The 24,224-nt window shown below is 39.9% G+C and overlaps 4 protein-coding genes, 1 non-coding gene and 1 pseudogene across 6 annotated transcripts; 3 read left to right on the plus strand and 3 right to left on the minus strand.

The window, feature by feature from the left end:
• Positions 1 to 405: 405 nt before the first annotated feature.
• On the minus strand, positions 406 to 2,144 carry LOC145895110 (uncharacterized). The gene is made up of 2 exons (XM_082983865.1): positions 1,289 to 2,144; positions 406 to 1,111 (listed from the first exon to the last, which is right to left on the minus strand). Exons 1-2 carry the CDS (start codon positions 2,086 to 2,088, stop codon positions 1,018 to 1,020), a joined length of 894 nt encoding a protein of 297 aa, XP_082839991.1. The 5' UTR covers positions 2,089 to 2,144; the 3' UTR covers positions 406 to 1,017.
• Positions 2,145 to 3,496: 1,352 nt separating this feature from the next.
• Positions 3,497 to 13,652, minus strand: LOC145895818 (uncharacterized; annotated as a pseudogene). The gene is made up of 12 exons (XR_014401629.1): positions 13,438 to 13,652; positions 13,137 to 13,229; positions 11,971 to 12,026; positions 11,815 to 11,915; positions 11,253 to 11,426; positions 10,717 to 11,009; positions 10,191 to 10,379; positions 9,173 to 9,345; positions 8,659 to 8,802; positions 5,292 to 5,514; positions 4,872 to 4,991; positions 3,497 to 4,465 (listed from the first exon to the last, which is right to left on the minus strand). The product of XR_014401629.1 is annotated as an uncharacterized LOC145895818 (transcript).
• On the plus strand, positions 12,543 to 12,616 carry Trnat-ggu (transfer RNA threonine (anticodon GGU)). The gene has a single exon. It is a non-coding gene; the product is annotated as a tRNA-Thr (tRNA).
• Positions 13,653 to 14,937: 1,285 nt separating the features above from the next.
• LOC145894128 (uncharacterized) lies at positions 14,938 to 16,477 on the plus strand. Its single transcript, XM_082982599.1, has 2 exons — positions 14,938 to 15,781; positions 15,922 to 16,477. Exons 1-2 carry the CDS (start codon positions 14,994 to 14,996, stop codon positions 16,016 to 16,018), a joined length of 885 nt encoding a protein of 294 aa, XP_082838725.1. The 5' UTR covers positions 14,938 to 14,993; the 3' UTR covers positions 16,019 to 16,477.
• A 1,270-nt stretch (positions 16,478 to 17,747) lies between these two features.
• LOC145895819 (uncharacterized) lies at positions 17,748 to 18,431 on the plus strand. The gene has a single exon (XM_082984601.1). The coding sequence runs from the start codon at positions 17,748 to 17,750 to the stop codon at positions 18,429 to 18,431; it is 684 nt and encodes a 227-aa protein (XP_082840727.1).
• Positions 18,432 to 19,772: 1,341 nt separating this feature from the next.
• LOC145894129 (uncharacterized) lies at positions 19,773 to 21,021 on the minus strand. Its single transcript, XM_082982600.1, has 2 exons — positions 20,222 to 21,021; positions 19,773 to 19,997 (listed from the first exon to the last, which is right to left on the minus strand). The coding sequence occupies exons 1-2, from the start codon at positions 21,010 to 21,012 to the stop codon at positions 19,904 to 19,906; spliced, it is 885 nt and encodes a 294-aa protein (XP_082838726.1). The 5' UTR covers positions 21,013 to 21,021; the 3' UTR covers positions 19,773 to 19,903.
• Between the last annotated feature and the right edge of the window lie 3,203 nt (positions 21,022 to 24,224).

Genomic DNA, 24,224 nt, shown 5'->3' on the forward strand with positions numbered 1-24,224 from the left:
GCTAGACATGCGACAACTTTAGGGGCAGTGTTTCACAATCGGTGGCACGCGACAGCATTCCAGTGTGCTATCCACAAACGAAGCGTGCGTTTTCGCGGAGTGATAAAAATAGTTGATGTCTGAAGTATGTGCTTTGTTAAGTTTAGCTTATCATTAGTGGAAGAAATAAGAGCATTTGTTATTGTGCTAAAACCACATCGTTTGTGGTGTGATTCAGTTTCCGTAGATTGGATGTACTCCTTTCCAAACCCTCGACATAACAACTAATACAGCACAATTCCATTACGCACCAAAAGCAATTTTTATTTATATGTCACAAAATCATTTACAATCATGTTTTATACCCAGCGCTGTGCAACACGCCACTGACAACATTAGCAACAAACAACCAAAATTGATGTCAGTAAGGGTAGTTAGGGGGTCGAACTAATTCACAACATAAAACAAGGCACTTTTAAGGTTTGCGCTGTTAGTTGAGAAAGATAAATTGATGGTAAAGATTTTGAAACTTTTTTCGCCGAAATACGAATGTAAGAAGGGTAAAAACGTTTTCCAGTAAAAAGCGCTGACACAAATTGTTTTAAGGTGTGAAAATCCTATCGATGTCATTTGTGGTAATTGTACACAATCAAACAGCACAACTAAAAATGTTTTGTTTGTTCAAATCGTATCGGAACAGATAAATTTTTATTACTTCTATATAAACTCCCCACTGCATTACATTACTCTAAGTGCAGGCAGAAACAGGTAAGCGCATATATACAAGCAAAATTATATGAAGAAATGAAGCAAAACTCTCGTGTAATATCGATTAAAACTGCGTTTCGTTGGACTCGCGGACTCCCAAGAGACCGTGGTGTTAATTTACAACTTGATTTGTCGCAAGAACATCACGCGAAGGTCCGCAAAATTTATGTTGTGAACAGGGGAACGTGGCTACAAAACAAATTGGGAATCACCGAAATGAAAACCCCAAAAAAAAGACTTCATAACCGTGCGGAAAATTTACGATAAAAACTAATCGGTAACAGCGAGAAACTCCTTGATTTCATTGACTTTTTTGTCCACCTCCTCTCTCTGAAATTTGCCGTGCTCATTTGGAGTGAACATACTGAAAAAAATTGTACTTTTTCTTTGAAGTGCTTTTACAGCAGTGTTAAGACATTCTGTAGTTTGAAATGATACCAGAGCATGAAAATAACATATATTTGCATCTTCTTACGCACACGTTGGCCAACCACTACAAATCACAAATGCCACATGATTATGGTTGTCCATATACACTCACCATTTTATTAGTTCTTTAGCGCTTTCTTTGCGCAGTACATATCTGTCTGTATTATGTCGTTTGCCTATGCGATTCCTTGTGGACCTATTATTCCTTTCTCCAAATATTTTCTCCAAGTGTTGACACTCTCCACTATCAATAGCAAACTTAATGCAAGCAGCAGTTGGAATGTGTTTCACTTGGACGTATCTTTCGTGGTTGCGAAGAAAGGGCTTTGCCATTTCGAAAGCCAAACCATACAGAACATGACGGTAAAGCTCGCTGACATTTCGAAACTGCTGGGACCACATGCTTGCAAAATCTGCTTTAAACTCTTCACGAATCTTTTGTAATTTTTCTTCTGTATATTCTGTGCGGCCTTTACTTCTCCACAAATCACACATGCCTTTAAAAAAGAGCTGATCCCAAAAACCGCGATCCTCATCAGACGACTTTGGGTTGGTGAAGATTTCAGGTCGACCAGGTCTCAATACCACAATGACTGCTTCCGATTTGCTGTCCACACTCAAAATAATACACATTCCGGGTTTGTACAATAGATCATCACCAAGTATTGCTATGATTTGGCGAACTAGTTGATTTGGTTTGAATTTGGACACATCGTACGAAATGCACGCAAGTTTGTGAAATTTAACTGGCTTCTTCTTTTTTGTTACCAATTCCTCGATTCTGTCAAGAATTTTTCCCTTTATGCCACCCTCAATTACACCGCCCCTGCTCAAACCTGTAGGTTTCACACATTCTTCTTCAGATATTACATTGCAAAACTCCTCGCAAGCCTCGTCTATGGTGCAGGACATTCTGTTTTACTGCAACTCGTATATGTGCTTAGCAATTTGAATTGGATACTGAGGGTCTGGCGAGACTGACGCAAATAACAACAATACAACCTGTTTTCTAACATATGTGGAACCATGATTTTGACTAAGCGAAACCAGCCTCTTCCGTTTGAAGTTGACCACGCGCGTCGCTAAGCAATTTGTAAAGCACAATAGGCCAAAGTTGTATGAAAACAAATACCCTATATTTACAAAGTTATATATAGTTTTCCGTGAACAGCAGTCGGTTTTTCTTGCTCTTCTCCGAGCCACAAGCTTTGTCTTGTGTTTTGTCGAGGAAACGGTGAAAGGTTGGCAAAGGAAATGACGCCCGGACAAGACAATTTTTACAGTTCTTAGTCAAATGTCCTCTATCTCCTTGACTTTTCTTTCTCTCGGAACATAACGTCAGAACGATATTGAATTACGTTGTTCTATTTACGAACCAAACAGAGAGAAAAGTTTCGCTTGGTAAACCAAGGTATCAACACAAATCACATACACAATTTCAGTTCCTTGTTGTTCAGTTTGTTGTTCCACTTCTATTTTAAATGTTACATTATAAAAACATTTTATTGTTCCACTTCTGTTTAACTTCGTTTTGTTACTTGTTTTCAAAGCACGACGATATTGTGAGGTTGCCAACATGTGCGAATGTATTGGCCTAAGCCATTGCGCTTCTCCAGCCTTTTTATGCGTCCGACTCAGTTGAAAAATTCACCGCATCCACTTGGGACACACCAACTTATGAATATCACACGATATTTAGCATTTTTGCAATTTTTTGCCGAATAAGGTCGATTTAACTTGTCATTTTCCGTCATTATTTTTTAATTCGCTTTCACTTGTAAATCAACACGACGCACTAGGGCGCCGCACAGCTTGAGATACACTCACTTACGCTGGTACTGGGTTTAAGCGAAACGCGCAACACAAATATTTTTGTGAAGAGTGGAGCACTTTGTTGTACAAGTATAGGGAAAGTCCCCACAGGTAACAACGAGGAAGAGTACACATGGAAAACTACAATGGAAAGTTGTCTGAACAAACGTCTGAAATGCTTCCGGATATTAAAGTTACCAATCAAAGCCGGCTAGGTAATTTGGATTCGGCAGTTTGCTCACCGATATTGTTGCTAACAGCTATTAAAGTTTGTTTGTTAAAATTGTGCAGTCGGCCATGTTACATTCAGTGAAATGTAAAGTTTGTCGTTCTTCGGTGCGAAACGACAAATTGACGACGATCCTATCTCTCTTTCTGCTAATAATCATTTACGTATACCTAAGATATAGCATAATACTATCAGAATAGTGATTAACATATAATACAGCATGAATCACAGTAACCAAAGTTATTTAAAATTTCAAGCAGGTTTATTGTCAGAAAAACGAAACAAAATGTAAACGTGTCACAGTGGTCGAAGTTAGATGGCGGCGTTAAAACAACTAAACCAACCATAAGTGATAATTTATGCACAAAGAAAAAACTTGCACCACTGCACCTACCAATGCTAGAGAGAGACATTGGTCAGACAAAAGTCACAAGACAAAATGTTACTAAATTTGTTTGCGTTGTTAGAGTCCAGTAGCAAGTTAGAAATAAGAATAAAATAAGTTAGAATTAAGAAAACTTTAAACAGATCTAATAATGTTATAGAAATTGTGGGATATGTGACAACGATTCGCATGGAATAATTTCATATTCAACACAAAGACAAAAAAACGTTCGTTTTTTCAATAAACAGGTTGACCAACCAACTTAATTTAAATAAAAAAAAGAAACGGAAAATCTGACGTAACCTATGCGCAAAACGCTCAGTTAACCAAGCATGATTGTATACATTGTAAAGGCTGTCATCCACGTTTAGTTTGTGTTTTAGCTTTTGCATTCGAGTGCAAAAAACGCACGCATATTCGCACGTGATTTAAATCAGGGCTTGCAATTTCAAACGGGCTCCAGAACAAAATAACATGAAAACACTGCTTCAAACAAGGCTAAAAACGCCGAAATTTGCTATTTCTATGGCCAAAAAATTGACTTCCATTTTGCAAAAAAATAATCATACTCTGCTGTTGTGAATACACCTTTCCGAAACACCTTCCTTTCATGATCCGCTGCGCCATCCATTGGTCACAGGCATCGAAGTTCATTGTCGCCAGGGGGGGTGGTCGGTGGGTGAGCGTTTATGTCTGGAGGAGTCTGATCACCCCCACGCCCCTCTAAGTCTCCGGTAGTGCATTCCGTCGTACATGCGCCATGTATTTGCCTCGGGGGTGTAAATTTCGATGGTTTTCAGGTAACTCGTGCCATCGAAGCCACCAACTGCCATCAGCTGACCGTTCACGACGGCCAGTCCAACCTATTACGAAAGTATGTGACAGGTGGATAATAGGTAAGGCTTATGAACACTATTTACGTGTCTACTCATAATTCTGAGAATAAAGATATTGGCCCATACAGGTAAAAACATTGACACGGCAAGTTTTGAACATTTTAAACAAATTAAACATGTCAATTACTTGAAATAGAATAAGCCAAAGCTAATATGCTAATAATCATGTCACCTAGAGAGTAGAAGTTTCGAACACTAACTGCATTCATCATCAGTATATAGTTAGTGTTTGAAACTTGCAAGAAAACATGTCAATGCTTTCACCAATATGGGTCTCTTTATTCTCAGATAAGACTTGTCTTACAACCCAAATTACATAGAGATCACTTGTAGACTCGCACTTTTATCTTGGAAACAAACATTTTTTACTCACCCCACTTCGTCTGGAGTTCATCGCCACCACTGTGCTCCACACATTACTGGTAGGGTTGTATTTTTCAACTGTGTTCAGTTCGGTCGTGTCCTCACGTCCCCCCACAGCATAAAGCATGTCCTGCGACCAAACAAAAGCTAGATTTAAGACGTGCAAGTGTTTCTGACTGTTTGTAGTTTTTTTTTGCTCTCCTGAGCCAGGTAAAGCAAACTCCCAAGTTGTATGGCGTCATCACAGGCACATGGTAAAGTTAATGATATTTTTATCATCCAAACACAGCTTAACAGGCAAAGTGCTTACTCATGCAACAAACACCCACCCACCCACCAACCACAGTTAACCAAGCTCCAAAAAAGAGAAGTCATTCAACAAAAATAACAACCACCCAGGTACTTCCCTGTAGGGAGTCCCCTAACCTACCATATATACAGCACAACCCAGGTGTTTTCGTCTTGTGCTCATCGGGGTGACATCAGTCCAGTGATTCTCCTTGGGGTCATATCTTTCAACCAGGTTCCAGGGTGTTTGGCCATCAGACCCACCAACAGCATACAGGTAGCCACCAAGCACAGCAACCGCGACGCCAAGCCTCTTGGTCCTCATGGAATAGACTTTGCTCCAGCGATTCGCTTTAGGGCTGTATCTAAATAGTTGGTGGCGTGACTTTATATGTTACTTATCCATTGCAGTTTGTAGTGATTAAATTTTATATGAGGAAAATTGCTTTTGGATAATGGCTAGATAAATTTCATACTTTTTTGAGGCCGCATCTCTCAATTAAATCCCAAAAATTGAGTTTTAGAAGTCATTTGTTATTGTGCACCTGGTTACAGTTTCTCTTGTTTGCCAAAAACAATTGCCGGGTCTGATGACTCATGAAGGGGGACTTCTATTGCTGAACAGAAAAAAAATTGATTGCAGCTGCATTAAGACAGCACATTGGGGGGTTTTGCAAAGGCTAACTGCTAAATTGTCAGTCCTAGGGGGTGTACAAACAGCCCCGGTGGGGCCCCAAGACAATTACAAGACATCTAATTCTTCATGAATTGTGTAGAGGAGGGTTGGTGGCTTCACTTAATCGCAAATGGAGGTAACTTTCTGTGATTCATTTTTTCACAAAACAAACCTACACTTTTTTCTGCTTTTTTGACCAAAATAATGGCCAACAGAGGGTCAAAATGCCCCCGGGGGAGCAGTTTAAGTAGTTATTTTGATTATAAATTTGGCCACAATTCCTTGCCAAGGGTCCGCACTAACAGAAAATCACAAATTGAACATACATTCTGTGATTCATTTTTTCACAAAATCAACCTCAATATTTGGGTAGTTTTTCAGCTACATGTACAACAGCACCCTCTACCAATTTACTGCCTGACTAATAGCCCTGAAAAACAAACTAAAACTGCCCCAAACACGCTGAAAATCGCCCTGGCAACAGCCTGTTCATCTGCGCTCATTCAACCAAAACACTGGCGCCCATGCATGACCCATTGCATTGTTACACACAATTTTACTCTGTTACGCAGGAGTTCGAGAAGGGCAATTCCCAACCGGGAAAGTCTTTTCCATAGAAATACAGAGATGCGGCCTTCAATATGGGCCATTTTCCCAGAATCTCAAATTCCCTATTAAATACAAAACACAGGACCTTCATTGGTTACCATGTGAAGTTTTATGCCTGGTTGACCAGCGGGCCCAGAGTTTCGGCTGTTTTTGTGACACCACCTACAGTGCTGTATATGGCCCAGTCAACAGCCTTAGAGCAAGTGTGTGTTCTGGGTGGAAAGATGTGCTTTCAAAACAGAAAGTCATTCATATACATGCACAACAATATCCTAGAACTTGCAAGGCACCACTCACATGCAGGTACTCATGCCTAATTAAAGTAATTAAATGGTAATTAGCCAAAATCCAAAGGCTAGTCAGGTACATGCATATGGTAAAAAATCATACGTGTCTCAAAAACATGAAAACAAGATGAAAGTGATGCAATTAAGTGGCCTGAAAGCACAAGCCAAGTGTGTATTTAATAAAAGTTAATAGCACAGCAACACTAGAAATTATTTACAGACAAGCTAGTGTAATACAGACCTACAATGTGATGATGAATTGCATCAGTCCTGATGGTCCAAGTGTCTCAGTTTTTCAGTATGAAGCAACATTTGAATGGCAGCGACTGCCCTCTGTGGCAATAAATATAGTGATTAATTTACAAAATAATGTCATTTCATTGGTTATGAACATGCAAAATGTTAATTACAGTTAATTCAGGACTTTGACAAGCATGGATTACTGACAAAACACCACGGTAGGTGAGAAAGCATATGTACACAATGCCTTGATGGAAGAGGTACATATCACACAAAGTTTCACACAAATAAAACGCGCAATGTGTTGCGGAATGGTAATGCAAGGAATACATGCCTGCCATGCAATTTTTTTCGCCTGTTAATAGTCCGCGCCCCAAGAATCAACCATAGGATTTATGTGCAAAAATCAGAAAAAAATTGTTTTGTGCCCACTAGGTGGCAATGAGTGACTGGAGCAGCTTCCAAAGCAGTTTGTGTTCTTCAAAATACATAAGTCTACACACTTTAGGAAAAATTAGACCTATATTGTGCCATTTTAGAAATCTCATTTTTTCCTTAAGGCCGCATCTCTCAATTAAATCCCAAAAATTGAGTTTTAGAAGTCATTTGTTATTGTGCACCTGGTTACAGTTTCTCTTGTTTGCCAAAAACAATTGCCGGGTCTGATGACTCATGAAGGGGGACTTCTATTGCTGAACAGAAAAAAAATTGATTGCAGCTGCATTAAGACAGCACATTGGGGGGTTTTGCAAAGGCTAACTGCTAAATTGTCAGTCCTAGGGGGTGTACAAACAGCCCCGGTGGGGCCCCAAGACAATTACAAGACATCTAATTCTTCATGAATTGTGTAGAGGAGGGTTGGTGGCTTCACTTAATCGCAAATGGAGGTAACTTTCTGTGATTCATTTTTTCACAAAACAAACCTACACTTTTTTCTGCTTTTTTGACCAAAATAATGGCCAACAGAGGGTCAAAATGCCCCCGGGGGAGCAGTTTAAGTAGTTATTTTGATTATAAATTTGGCCACAATTCCTTGCCAAGGGTCCGCACTAACAGAAAATCACAAATTGAACATACATTCTGTGATTCATTTTTTCACAAAATCAACCTCAATATTTGGGTAGTTTTTCAGCTACATGTACAACAGCACCCTCTACCAATTTACTGCCTGACTAATAGCCCTGAAAAACAAACTAAAACTGCCCCAAACACGCTGAAAATCGCCCTGGCAACAGCCTGTTCATCTGCGCTCATTCAACCAAAACACTGGCGCCCATGCATGACCCATTGCATTGTTACACACAATTTTACTCTGTTACGCAGGAGTTCGAGAAGGGCAATTCCCAACCGGGAAAGTCTTTTCCATAGAAATACAGAGATGCGGCCTTGAGAATACAGAGACTGCCCCATACTGTTGAAAACATTGACATGTTTTATTTATTTTATACATTTGGACAACAGCTTATGACATCCTCAGTTGAACTTTTTGCTTGGTTTGCTTATTTGCTTAAGGAAATCTCAAACTTAAAATGAATCTCATGTCCTGCGATTTTTGCTGTATTACAATGATTTTGTGTTTATCACAAGATGCAATCTAAGGGACTAGCTACATTTTAAGGTCTTGGAACTATGCAACATAATCCCTTCAGAAAAGTCACCAGCCTGTGTCAGTTACATTGCCATAAAGTGTTAATTACCTTTCCACAATGTCAAGACATGACATTCCATCTTGCCCACCAACAGCATATAGATATCCATCAAGAACGGCAACACCAACACTGGTTCGACAAGTGCTGGTAGGAGCAACATCACTCGACCATTGGTTTGTTTGTGGATCAAACCTACAAGACAATATTCAGTTGCATGAATTTAACGTAGGTAGTAGATTTAGTATAACAGTTAAAAGCGGTGCCTGACATAATTGAATTTTTTCAATGCGCCATATCAGTGTCTGGTCTATAATAGTGAGATTAAAAAAGCTCATGCAAATAGAGTTGTTTACCAGTCAGTCTCTAAAAAACAGTGCACTAGCAAGTACTATAGTTTCAAGCAGGATTTTTTCGACATATTCCATTATGCAAACCAAAGTTGGGGCTAGTATGATGTCTAGAAAATTTATGTATGTGCACAACGTGTGGCAAAAATCCATAGGAAATACTACCAAAGCAATACCTAACTAAACATTAAAATCATGCAATAGTAATTAATCACCTTTCAACACTGTTTAAGTAGGAAGTGCCGTCATGGCCACCAACTGCATAAAGTAAGTCATCCAACACAGCTACACCGACACCACATCTCCGCTTGCTCATTGGTGCAACCAATCTCCACTCACGATGTTCAGTAGCGTTCCACTGAACTAATTGCATCTCCACTGCACCAACCTGTATGTTGAAGTAAAAATAAAATTATAATTTACCAAATAGAACTCTTTGATAAAATAAAGACTTTTTGTCTGATTTTTTTTAACATTTTTTTTTAAAACATATGTCATTATGACCATCAATCCTACAATTAGGGATCCAATGTTTTCAAACTAATGCTGAGAGTAATAAATCCTTAAAAAGCTCTGCTGATGCTTTATTTCAATAGCAAAGTTACTGTTGTCTTAAAAAGCAGTGTGATATGCAGTAAGATTGGCAGTCTGACACTGTGTCTTGGTTTTAATAGATCCATAGGCGCCTAGTTTTCATTTTTCCAGGGGGGGGCGGATGTATTATGACGTCATAATTTGTTACTATGACATCATCAAGTATCGAAAAACTGAGTATGAATTACAATGTATGAGGCGTATTAACCAAAAGGGCGACGTTAACGATGAACACACGAGGTCGATCTACGACACAACCAATAAGTACCAGTTAGCATATCGTACTGCGAGACTAACGTTGCAACAACCGATGTCAGTTACGGAAGCGAAACTAGGTCAACATGTTTTTTATGCGTCGTGTAAGAAACACATTGTTTTTAGGACTTTTTTTTCTTAGAACGTTACGATTGCGACGAGTTACATGGTGCGGACAGACGCGCGTAATAGCCACTCGTTGTTTTTTTTGAAAAACCTGGGGGGGCGCCGCCCCCCCTGCCCCCCGGACTAGGCGCCTATGAATAGATCTAGTTCTAATATATATGATATGCATATATATTACCAATTTTTGAAAACACAATTGCAACAACAGACATACATAGGTAAATGTTTACTATTAACTTGTCATAACATTGTAGTTACCGCCAACTGCGAACAGAACTTCTCTGGTGATCGGTCGTCTGGGTCTTGTTCTAGGTCCTTGCATCAGAGATCGCTCTTGAGGCAAAAGCATGTAGTTCTTAGCCTCATCCACCAAATCTCTGCATTGTTCATCATTGTGGATGAGAGCAACAACACTGACAACTCCAACGTGAGCACATGTTGTAAAACCTAAAATAAAACATTAAAACATATAGTTTTATTTGTTTTAAGGTTTACAATTGATTACATGTGTTGAACACCCTATTATCCTGTTACAAATCACTGTTGATTGCTGGTTTACATGAATTAGGGCCACCTTTGCAATAACATTTTGAAATACAGTTTTTTTATTGCATAACCCAACAAAAGAAACATTAACGACTGCCCTAACATAAGAACTAAGAATTGTGTTTTTTAACACAATAATATGTGATAAAAACCTAAAAATCAATTTGACACAATACTACTTTACAGTACAAAACGTTACAATTGATAATAATACAGCATTGGCAAATTTTTCAGAAACCTTAGGTAGCAGCGGTCTCCTTTCAGCAATATCGTGTTGAATCCAAGTCATCAAAGCCTTGTAAACATGTTCCTCTGATCTGACATTGAGATCATCCGAGCTTATGATCTCTATGAGTTGTTCAACGGGCAGGAACCGAAACTCCTCATTTTCTTTGACATCTTGAAAATTAGCTTGGGTGAACTTGTCAGCAACTCATAGTAGTTCACGTAAAGCATGAGTGTCGGCAAATGCTCTTATACCAAGGCAGTTGGATGGATCGAGCTGTCTCTTTAAAAATTCACTGCAAATATCTAAAACAGAAAATGTAAATAGTTCCAACTTCCCTACTACAGGGATTTAAACATGAATATGGTTTGGCATTGAATACATAATTACAAAGCTATTAAATGTAGACAAAGTATCAATAAAATCAATGATTTCACAGCTTTTATTACGACACAACTAAGTCAAATGGAAGCAAATTTGTAGTAAAAATGCGATTGTACAATAACATCTATCCCCACAATAAATGAACATGCAATACATATGTTTACCTTGAATTTCCACCATTTGGAGCAGACAGGCTGCTGGTAGTAATGACTGGACGTTGCCCTCTTCCACAGTTATCTGTGACGTGTAAGCAAAATCCACCAGTAGTACCATTGCTCAATGTCACGAATTTCAATCTCACGTAGATGACTTTCAGCTAGCTCAACAGTAAACATGGCCTAAACACAAAATGTTACTCCAATACAATGACTTGTTCGCTGTTAATAACTGTATGCATGTAGGTATATAAGTTTTGGAACACTATTAATGGATTTGCTCATAATTCTGAGAATAAGAAGACTGGCCCATACTGTTGTTAACATTGTCATGTTTCATGTATGCGAAAAACATTTCAGCAAGAACTTATGCCATCATCAGTTTGAATGGCGTGGTTGGTGTGTTTCAATCATTATATGGAACTGACCTGACTGATATCACAGATAAGTTTTGTTTTACAAACAAATTGCCAAGGCACAGAAATAAATTTGCACATGTGTATGTTCAGACATGAAATTAAATGAAACAAGGTAATGTCTTTTTAAAATATCCTGGAACAACTAAACTTACATGAAAATATGGGGATGCTGCAGCAAGAACAGCACGATGGGCAAACAACTTGACAGTCTCAACAATAATAAACGAGGAAGTGTCAAGCGAGTGAGCAACCTCTATATGTACACACCTCGTGCACAGACAAGTGAACACGATACCATAACGTTTTACCAGGCTTCTTTCCACCTTTACCAGCAAGTAAGTATATTTTCGCGTTGTAGATCAAGCTAATTCAAAACACAAACACACAAAAAAACAAGACAAAACAAGGCACTTTTAAGTTTTGCGCTGTTAGTTGAGAAAGATAAATTGATGGTAACGATTCGGAAACTTTTTTCACCGAAATCCGAATGTAAGAAGGGTGAAAACGTTTTCTGGTAAAAGCGCTGACACAAATTGTTTTAAGGTGTGAAAATTATGTCGATGGGCGTAAGTCAACGCAGAAGTAATGCCATGCTTACGCATAGCAAGGCGGGATCGCCCCACTGCGCAGGCCCTTTATATTTGGCGATCTCAGCTCTAATATTCTGATCATGAGGTTCACAGGCTTCGCAGCCAAGGCATTGCAGCCAAGCTGGATCAGCCACTTTTCCCGACAAGTCGGAAATGCGTAAGCATGGCATTACTTCTGCGTTGTCTGATTACGGTGGTGGAGATCCTCTACGCATGTGAAGGTCGCCTGACAAGTTGTGCGCTTGCGCACCAGTGTACCTTGGCCACAATATACCCCGTGAAGCCACTGAGCTCCTGTAGCTCAGTTGGTAGAGCGTTGGGCCTGGTTAGCCCAGGGTCGTGAGTTCAAACCTCACCGGGAGCTTGATTTTTCAGATCTCGCTCCGACTTGTCGGGAAAAGTGGCTGATCCAGCTTGGCTGCAATGCCTTGGCTGCGAAGCCTGTGAACCTCATGGGCGTAAGTCATTTGTGGTAATTATACACAATCAAACAGCACAATTAAAAATGTTTTGTTTGTTCAAATCGTATCGGAACAGAAAAATTGTTATTAGTTCAACATAAACTCCCCACTGCATTACACTACTCTAAGTGCAGGCAGAAACAGGTAAGCGCATATATACAAGCAAATTTATATGAAGAAATGAAGCAAAACTCTCGTGTAATATCGATTAAAACTGCGTTTTGTTGAACTCGCGGACTCCCAAGAGACCGTGGTGTTAATTTACAACTTGATTTGTCGCAAGAACTTTGGTAAATATCACGCGAGGGTCCGCAAACTTTATGTTGTAAACAGGGGACCGTGGCTACAAAAAAATTGGGAATCACCGAAATAAAAGCCTCAAAAGAATAACTTTATAACCATGCAGAAAATTTACAATCGAACTAATCGCTAACAGCGAGAAACTCCTTGATTTCATTGACTTTTTTGCCCACCTCCACTCTCTGGAAATTGCCGTCCTCATTTGGAGTCAACATACTGAAAAACAAAATTTGTATTGTTTGTTTAAGTTGCTTTTACTGTAGTCTGAAATGACTCCAAATCATGCAAATAACATACATTTGCATCTTGTTATGCACACGTTGGTCAACGCTTACGAATAGCATGGAAATGCGACTTTATGCAACCACGTGATTATGGTTGAAGAACTTAAAAACACTTGCCGTTTTAATCTACAAACACTTACCGTTTTATCAGTTTTTTAGCGTTTTCTTTGCGCAGTACATATCTGTCTTTATTATGTCGTTTGCCTATGCGATTCCCTGTAGCATTCCGTTCTCCGAAGATTTTCTCCAAGTGTTGACACTCGCCAATATCAATAGCAAACTTAATGCAAGCAGCAGTTGGAATGTGTTTTACTTGGTCGTATTTTTCGTGGTTGCGAAGAAAGGGCTTTGCCATTTCGAAAGCCAAACCATACAGAACATGACGGTACAGCTCGCTGACATTTCGAAACTGCTGGGACCACATTCTTACAAAACCTGCTTTAAAAAAACGCACACAAGTTTGTGGAACTTAACTGGCTTTTTCTTTTTCGTTTTTGATGTATCTATTCTGTCAAGAATTTTTCCCTTTATACCACCCTCAATTACACCGCCCCTGCTCAAACTTGAAGGTGTCACACATTCTTCTTCAGATATTACATTGCAAAACTCCTTGCAAGCCTCGTCGATGGTGCAGGATATTCTGTTTTACGTATATGTGCATATCAATTTGAACTGGATACTGGATCTGGCGAGACTGACGCAAATAATAACGATACAACGCGCAAAACCAGCCTCTTCCCTAAACCTGTTTGAAATTAATTACGCGCGGCACTAAGCATTTTGTAAAGCACAATAGACCGAAGTTGTATGGCAACAAATACCCCACAAGCTCTAACCTTGTGTTTTGATGAGAAAACGGTTGATGGTTGCCAAAGTAAATGACGCCCAGACATGACAATTTTTTAACTTCTTTTCGGTTGGTCTCCAGACCTCACAGACCGATGAGCGGATCGACGTTCTTCCGACCTCTGCGTAAAACAAACCGGAAATGTTAACATTACATTTCCCGGGAAATGCCACAGGGAGCACAGAAATCAGCCTGTTCTGCTTGGTGGTGCCAACAGATCTATCTTTACTTGTCTGGTGTCCACAATTACTCACAAACGAGTGGCTGATTGCTCATAGCAAATTGGGGCCTACGAACAACATTGTTTGGTTTATACCTGAGGGATTTGTTTTGTAAAGGCTGGGTTCCATGAATATATTATTTTCAAAAATCTACATTAAAAAGATGTTCTCGCACGGCACAATGTTTTCTTTCAAGGGCCTTGGTCTTGAGTGACTAATCACGACTTTTCCTATTCAAAGTTCAGAACGATATTGTGTTGAATTACGTTGTTCTATTTTTGAACTCAGCAGAGAGAATAGTTTCGCTTGGTATACCCAGGTATCAACACAAATCAAATACACATTTTCAGTTCCTTGTTGTTCAATTTGTTGCGCCGTTTCTGTTTAACTTCGATGAACAAATACGAATCGCATCATATTGCGACACCGCCATTGTTTGTTATTTGTCGTCAAAGCACGACGATGCTGTAAGGTGGCCTTTCAATGAACAGTAGGGAAAGTACCTCCAGGTAACAACGAGGAAGGTTATATATGGAGAACCGCAATTGACTTCAATCACTGTTTCATGAACAAACGTCTGAACTGTTGTTGGTTTGAAAGATTTGTACGAAAACTAAAAATATTGAAAATGTCTTGCCTGATCGACGAAGCTATGAAGGAGTTGTCCTGCGTAATTTCAGATGAAGAATTTTTAAACACAGATGAACTGTGGGACATGAGGGGATTTGGTGGCAATCTAAAGGTCAAAGTTTGCGACAGAATTGAAGAACTAAAAAAACATGGAAAAAGATCCTGTAGTTTTCAAGACCTTACCTGCAAATCTTACGAGGTGTCTATGGTTAATTCGAACCAGTTGGTCCGACAAATTGTTGCCGCATTTAGTGATGGATCCACATTCAAACCCGGATTGTGCGTTGCCTTGCTTCTAAATGGAGAAATAGATGCAGTGATCTTCATGTTTGACGAAGCGCGGTTGGAAACATACACTTGTCCAAAGCAGAATGACAAGCACAGAGCGTATTGGCACAAACTCTTTTGTGACACGAAGTGTGCTCATTGGCGCGAGAGAGGTCGTACTGAATATGAGGACAACGACCTGCTCAATATTCGACAAAACTTTGCGACGGAGTTTCTTCAAACCTGGACTAAACCATTTGCTGACGTTGGCGTGTTGTATCGTCATATCTTGTACGGATTGGCCAATGAAATAGCAAAGCCTTTGGTGCGTTTGCATCGAAACCATCAGCATTTGAAGCACATACCTATCGCAGCTTGTATCATATTTGCCATTGAGGCAGGGGAAAGTCAATATTTGGAGAAGATATTTGGCCAGCATTTCTCCTGTGCTGACTTCGATAACAACAGAATTGACAAATACAAGCGACGCTATAACGTGGCCAAAGAACTCGTCCAGCGGTTAGTATCGTTATAATATAATTTGTGAATCATCTAGTGTTCAAGTCAATACAAAAGGCGTTAGAATTTAAACATAAATTGAACCTAAAGTCACGTGCCGTAAAATCGACGTTAATTGGCAACTGTTTTAATATTTTCAGGACACTAGCTTCCAACATGGATGGAAACATACAGATGACGGACGTTGCCCAAAAAGTCAGACAATTGAAGAGCTTTTTTTCTGTCACTGCTCAATAGACCGATGCCATACATTTATTTCCAGTTTGTTGTGGGATTTTCTATGTGCATTTGGATCGACTTGTTATCTTTGTTTAAATGTGTGTGTGTTTGTTAGTATCCGTATAGATTGTCACAGCAACTGTAAGTGAAGAAGGTATTCCAACGTTTGCCCTTTACATGTCATTGTTCAAAATTCGTAACTGTTTATGTATAATGCCTGACATTATTTACAAGTTTTTTTTGGGGGTGGGCGTCAAACTAATTTGGCGCCGACGATGTTTTTGCCATTAAGTAAGGGAAGCCAGTCTTCCTCGCTGGGTGTATTTTATTTTGAGCCTAAAAAAAGAAATGGTCACCAATCAATTTCAAGCATTACTCAGTTCTTTATTAGTCATGTGGCGCAATCCCTGATTAACATAAAACACCAAGGTTGTATTTCTAACGCTACGTTGACAACAAAAACCTAACGTCATCGCATCTGATTGTGTTTCTATTTTTGTTTTGTTGCTCGCGTGGTAGTCGAGGTTGGCCTCATAACGCCTGGAATTGAAATGTTACGCTCCGCTAGACATGCGATACGCCCAGTGTTTCCCAACCGGTGGTACGTGATAGCATTCCAGGTGCTACGCGAGCACCTTTCCGTAATTTGCGGATATAGTTCGTATTTAAAAATCGTAAGTGATCTCAAATTGTTCGTTAACTTCATCCCTAAGGTTACACTCAACTAGGTGGTACGCGTCGTAATGACTTTTCGGTTTAGTGATATTCCTAATTCCAGATATTAAAGTTATCAGTCGAATCCGGCCAGATAATTTGGATCCGGCAGTTTGCTAACCACAATAGAAGCGTGCGTTTTCCCGGCGTGGTAAAAAGAGTTGATGCCTGAAGTATGTGCTTTGTTAAGTTTAGGTTATATCATTAGTGGAACAAAGAAGAGCATTTTTAGTATGCTAAAACCACATCATTTGTGATTATAATGCTTGCTTGTGCACTGCTATTGTAAGAGACTGACTATAGTAAACTACTTTATTAGCACGAGCTTCCGCGAGCTTGATCTCGCTTCTTCAGGTGCAGCAAATAACGTGTCAAATAAAATGTGGTAACAGCGCTAAAAACAAGAAAGAAAATAAGCACGAAGAGGTGATCATTGTTGGTCAGTTAGTGCCCGTGGCATCTTGGTGCGTGGAGTGACTCATGAAGTCCCAGTCTCTATTGAGACCGTGATTGACAGAGTCAAACTTTTCGATGTGGCGTTGTTCCGCCGTCTCTCTCGCTAGTCTAGTTCTTCGCTTGACCTTCTGCAGAACCATAACCCTCATGTCTTCCACACTGTCGTCAGGCTCGTTGAAATGAGCTCCTACCGGTTTCTCGGTATTGTTGTGCCGAATATCACACTTGTGTCCGTTCATCCTTTGTCTAAGTGTTTGTCCGGTCTGTCCGATGTGCAAAGCTCGTGGACAGCGAGCACACGTTAAGGCGTAAATGACGTTGGTTGACCTGCAGGAAAATGTTCCCTGTGGTGAAAAATGTTGCCCATGCTTAGTCATGAGCTGATTAGCCCGGTTTATCAGGTGGCACTGTGCGCATCTCGCGCCTCCACATGGGTATGTCCCAAAGTTCTCCTTGGTAGAAGTCCCCGTGTGGGTTAACATTCCCATCACCAGGCTTTTTTTACATGTTGCCCAAGGTACACAAACCGAATATTCCAGGACGTCCAATTGTAAGCGGCATTGGCACGCTCACGGAAATGGTATCGGGGTACGTGGAAAAATTATTAAAGCCACACGCTCAAGCCGCCAATAGCCATGTTCGGGACACCACGGATTTTATCAGACAGCTATCCTCCATCAAACACCTTCCACCCGAGGCTATAGTGGTTATGTTGGATGTTATATCCCTGTACAGCAACACAGACCACGGACGCGGACTGGAAGCCTTGCATAAAATACTTCCCGAAGAAGATGACTTCACAGAAATTGCTATTCAATTGACCAAGTTCATTCTGACACACAATAACTTTCTCTTCAACGATGAACACTACATTCAGGTCAAGGGGACGGCGATGGGCACACGCCTAGCACCACAGTACGCGAACATTTTCATGGCAGATTTAGAGGAACGATTAACGAACACCTGGAAACCGTCCCTTGTATTGTACCGTCGATTTATCGACGATATCTTTTTCATCTGGACTGGGGGAGAGAATTGTCTTCGAACCTTCGTGGAGGATCCTAACATACAGTTCACCATGGAACACTCGCTCACATCGGTGCATTTCTTAGACGTAACGGTTTCGCTGAACGACGGTAAACTCTTTACCTCCATATACCGGAAGCCAACGGACAGCGGCAAAAACCTACATCTTTCCAGTGCCCATCCGAAACATGTGTATCGATCCATTGTACACTCACAAACACTCCGGTACAGATAAATATGTTCCCGTCGTGATGACTGCAACGCACAGTTGCGTGAACTGCGTAACAGGCTTATAGTGAATGACTACCGATCCAGCATGGTAGACGAGGAGATGACAAGAGCGACAACCGTCCCACGAGAGCGGCTTATTCAAGAGAACCAGCGTGGTAGCAAAAACACACGAATCCCCATCGTCGTCACATACAACAAACAATGAACGGACACAAGTGTGATATTCGGCACAACAATACCGAGAAACCGGTAGGAGCTCATTTCAACGAGCCTGACCACAGTGTGGGAGATATGAGGGTTATGGTTCTACAGAAGGTAAAGAGAAGAACTAGACTAGCGAGAGAGACGGCGGAACAACGCCACATCGAAAAGTTTGACTCTGTCAATCACGCTCTCAATAGAGACTGGGGCTTCATGAGTCACTCCACGCACCAAGATGCCACGGGCACTAAGTGACCAACAATGATCACCTCTTCGTGCTTTTTTTCTTTCTTGTTTTTTGGCGCTGTTACCTCATTTTATTTGACACGCTATTTGCTGCACCTGAAGAAGCGAGATCAATCTCGCGAAAGCTCGTGCTAATAAAGTGATTTCATAGTCAGTCCCTTATAAAAGCAGTGCACAAGCAAGCATTATAGGCATAGACCAGAGACTGACACGGCAAATTGAAGAAATTGTTTGTGATGTGATTCAGTTTCCGTATAAATTATATTCATTTCCGTGATTTACCCTGCGATTGGATGTTAAAAACTCCTATCCAAACCCTCGACATAACAATTAATACGACACAATTCCTTTACGCACTTAATGTATTTTTCATTCATATTTATGTCACAAAACCATTGATAATCATGTTTACCCAGCACGGTTCAACACGCCACAGACAACATTAGCAACAAACAACCAAAATGGATGTCAGTAAGTATAATTTCGTGTAGAAGGTCGAACTAATTCAAAATACAAAACAAGGCACTTTTAAATTTTGCGCGGTTAGTTAAGAAAGATAATTGGATGGTAAAGATTCGGAAACTTTCTTCGCCGAAATACGAATGGAGCAAGGGGAAAAATTTGTTTTTGGTAATTATACACAATCAAACAGCACAAAATGTTTTGTTTGTTCAAATCGCATCGTAACAGACGAATCGTTATTAGTTCTACATAAACTCCACACTGCATTACATTAATCTAAGTGCAGGCAGAAACAGGTAAGCGCATATATATAAGCGAAATTATAATATGAAGTGAAGCAAAAATCACGTGTAATATAGCGTTTTGTGGGGCTCGCGGACCCCCAAGAGGCCGTGGGGTGGTTAATTTACAACTTTATTTTTCACAAGAGCTTAGGTAAATATCACGCAAGGGTCCGCAAACCTTATGTTGTAAACAGGGGACCGAATTACAAAAAAGTTGGGAATCACTGAATCAGAAACCTCAAAAAAAAAGACTTTATAACCAAGCGGAAAATTTACGATCAAACTAATCGCTAACAGCGAGAAACTCCTTGATTTCATTGATTTTTTTGTCCACCTCCTCTTTCTGAAAATTGCCGTCCTCATTTGGAGTCAACATACTGAAAATAAATTTGTATTTTTTGTTTGAATTGCTTTTACAGCAGTGTTAAGACATTCTGTAGTTTGAAATGACTCCAGAACATGTAAATAACATACATTTGCATCTTGCTATGCACACGTTGGTCAACGCTTGCGAATCGCATGGAAATGCGACTTTATGCAACCACATGATTATGCTTAAAGAACTTACAAACACTTGCCGTTGTAATCTACAAACACTTACCGTTTTATCAGTTCTTTAGCGCTTTCTTTGCGCAGTACATATCTGTCTGTATTGTGTCGTTTGCCTATAAGATTCCCTGTAGCATTCCGTTCTCCGAAGATTTTCTCTAAGTGTTGACACTCTCCAATATCAATAGCAAACTTAATGCAAGCAGCAGTTGGAATGTGTTTTACTTGGTCGTATATTTCGTGGTTGCGAAGAAAGGGCTTTGCCATTTCGAAAACCAAACCATACAGAACATGACGGTACAGCTCTCTGACATTTCGAAACTGCTGAGACCACGTGCTTACAAAATCTACTTTGAACTCTTCACGAATCTTTTGTAATTTTGTTTCTGTAAAATCGGCGAGACCTTTGCTTCTCCACAAATCACACCTGCCTTTAAAAAAGAGCTGATCCCAAAGACCGCGATCCCCATCAGAAACCTTTGGGTTGGTGAAGATTTCAGGTCGACCAGGTCTTAATACCACAATGGTTGCTTCCGATTTGCTGTCCACGCTCAAAATAATACACATTCCGGGTTTGTACAATGAATTATCACCAAGTATTGCAATTATTTGGCGAATTAGATGATTTGGTTTGAATTTGGACACATCGTACGAAATGCACACAAGTTTGTGGAACTTAACCGGCTTCTTCTTTTTGGTTTTCAATTCCTCGATTCTGTCAAGAATTTTTCCCTTTATGCCACCCTCAATTACAGCCCTTCTCAAACCTAAAGGTTTCACACATTCTTCTTCAGATATTACATTGCAAAACTCCTCGCAAGCCTCGTCAATGGTGCAGGACATTCTGTTTTACTGCGTATATGTGCGTATCGATTTGAACTGGATACTGGGTCTGGCGAGACTGACGCAAATAACAACTATACAATGTGTTTTCTTACGATTGTGGAATCATGGTTTTGACTGAGCGAAACCAGCCTCTTCCAGAAACCTGTTTGCAATTAACCACGCCCGTCGCTTAGCACTCTGCAAAGCACAGTATCTCCAGGGCAAAGTTGTGTGGCAACAAATACCACATGTTTACAAAGTTATATTTAGTTTTCCGTGAACAGCAGTCGTTTTTTTCCTGCCCTTCTCCGAGCCACAAGCTCTAACATTGCGTTTTGACGAGAAAACGGTTAATGGCTGCCAAAGTAAATGACGCCCAGACATGACAATTTTTGAACTTCTTTTTTGTTGCTCTGCAGACCTCACAGGCCGAAGCGCAGACCGACATTCTTTAGACCACTGCGTAAAACAAACACAAAACTGTTTACATCATGGGAAAATGACACAGGGACCACAGAAATCAGCCTGTTCTGCTTGGTGGTGCCAACATCAAATCTTTGCTGGTCTGGTGTCCAAAATTACTCACAAAGTGTGGCAGTCGATCAGCGTCAGTGGATCTTTAATTGCAAAGCATACAGAAATTTCAACTTCGTATAGATGACATCGTCACATGCGAGTACGAGCACAATCGGCAAATTACAGATTTACATCAATTGATGCAGACTTGGCAAAAAAGTGTAAGTGCCCATAAACAATTAGAGTTCTTACTCAAAGGGTTAACTCCTTGACTTTTTTGTCTCTCGCATCATAACATCAGAATGATATTGAATTACGTTGTTCTATTTTTGAACCCAACAGAGAGAACAGTTTCGCTTGGTAAACCAAGGTATCAACACAAATCAAATACACAATTTCAGTTCCTTGTTGTTCAATTTGTTGCGCCGTTTCAGTGTAACTTCGATGAACAAATACCAATCACATCATATTGCAACACCGCCATTGTTTGTTACTTGTGGTAAAAGCACAACGATATTGTGAGGTGGCCAACATGTGCGACTTTATTGACATAAGTCATTGCGCTTCTCCAACTTTTTTATGCGTGCGACTCACTTTAGCCGAATAAGGCTGATTCAACTTGTCATTTTCGTTTTCGTGTCAACTATTTTGACCACGCTGGGAAAACGTACACTTTAATAGCGGTTAGCAAACTGTCGGATCCAAATAACCAGGCCGGCTTTGATTGATAACTTTAATATCCGGAAGCAGTTCAGACGTTTGTTCATAAAACAGTGATTGAATTACATTGTAATTCTCCATATATAACCTTCCTCGTTGTTTCCTGTAGGTACTTTCCCTACTGGTACAACAAAGTCCTCCAATCTTTACGAAATATTTGTATTGCGTGTTTCGCTCAAACCAAGTATCCAAGTGAGTGTCTCTCAAACTGTGCGTCGCCCTGGTGCGTCTTGTTGATTTACAAGTGAAAACGAATTGTTTTTTATGCGTGCGACTCACTTTTATGCGTGCGACGCAATTTTTAGCCGAATAAGGCTGATTCAACTTGTCATTTTCGTTTTCGAAAAACAGTTCGTTCTCACTTGGAAATCAACAAGACGCACCAGGGCGACGCACAGTTTGAGAGACACTCACTTACTTGGATACTTGGGTTTGAACGAAACACGAAACACGCAATACAAATATTTAGTTAAGATTGGAGGACTTTGTTGTACCAGTAGGGAAAGTACCTACAGGTAACAACGAGGAAGGTTATATATGAAGAACTACATTGGACTTCAATCACTGTTTTATGAACAAACGTCTGAACTGCTTTCGGATATTAAAGTTATCAATCAAAGCCGGCCTGGTTATTTGGATCCGACAGTTTGCTAACCGCTATTGAAGTGTTTTCAAAATAGTTAATACCTGAAGAGTGTCGTTTGTTAAGGACGGCTTATCATTAGTGGAACAAATAAGAGCATGTATTAATGTGCTAATACAACTCGTTTGAGATGTGATTCAGTTTCCGTATAAAATATCTTCATTGCCTTAATTTACTCTGCGATTGGTTGTTAATAACTACTTTCCAAGCCCTCTACAACCAATACTGTGCATTTCCATTGCACACTTAATGCATATTTATTGTATAATTATGTGACAAATCATTGACAATCCTGTTTACCCATTCCGACGCAACATCACAAAAAAGCTAATCAACCTAAAATTGCGTGGTTAGTTAAGAATGGTAATTGGACTGTGATTTTTCTGAATTTTCTTTTAGCCGAAATAAAAATGAAGCAAGTTCCAAAAAATATGTCGTTAAAAATGCTAAAACCACTTTGTTTTTGAGTGTGAAAATTACCAATTTCAGGTGGAAGCTGGGTGTAGTAAATGTGCGTAAACAAAGAGAAACCACCATGAAAAGTTTCAATTCATGTACAGACTACTATAGTATCTAAATATAACACAAAATCGAAATGCACAAATCATGCAGTGCAAGAATCAATAGGATTTTACCGAAGATCACAACAAACTGAATAACGACAAACTAATCGATATTACACAGAAACTTCTTCACTTCTTGGACTTTTTTGTTCACTTCGTCTCTTTGGAAGCTTCCGTCTTTGTTGGAAGTGAGCACCCTAAAATGTATGAAAATTTTTTATTTGATAAAATAAATCTATATTTTAGGCGGAAGAACACGTCCAATTTTTAGGCCAAGTTTTAAGCTTTCAATAATATTTTTCTGGTCCGTTTGCAAGTGTGGTTCTATCATGGCAAATATATTATTTTTTATATTATATATTCCAAAACTATTATTGTGTATTGTATTTCCTATTTAAAGTTCGGGCAACTAATTTCTTGACCGACAACTGACCGTTCAATTATTTTTGTGGCGTTCGCTCGACGCTGTTCATATATAGAGTGTGTAACAAGTCCATCTGCTGTTGCACTCCGTTCTCCAAAGATTTTCTCCAAGTGTTGACACTCCCCGGCCTCGATAGCGAACTTAATGCAAGCAGCAGTTGGAATGTGTTTGATTTCGTCAAAACTTTCGTGGTTTCGAAAAAGGGGTTTTGCCATTTCGAAAACCAGACCGTATACAATGTGACGGTATTGCTCGTTAACTTTAACAATTGGCTGAGACCACATGCCGGGAAACTCCGCCTTGAACTCTCTGCGCATTTCTTGTAATTTGTCGTCTTCATAATACTTATGCTGACCTTCGTCTC

This window comes from Ascidia mentula, chromosome 3, assembly GCF_947561715.1.
Source record: "Ascidia mentula chromosome 3, kaAscMent1.1, whole genome shotgun sequence".
Taxonomy (NCBI): domain Eukaryota; kingdom Metazoa; phylum Chordata; class Ascidiacea; order Phlebobranchia; family Ascidiidae; genus Ascidia; species Ascidia mentula.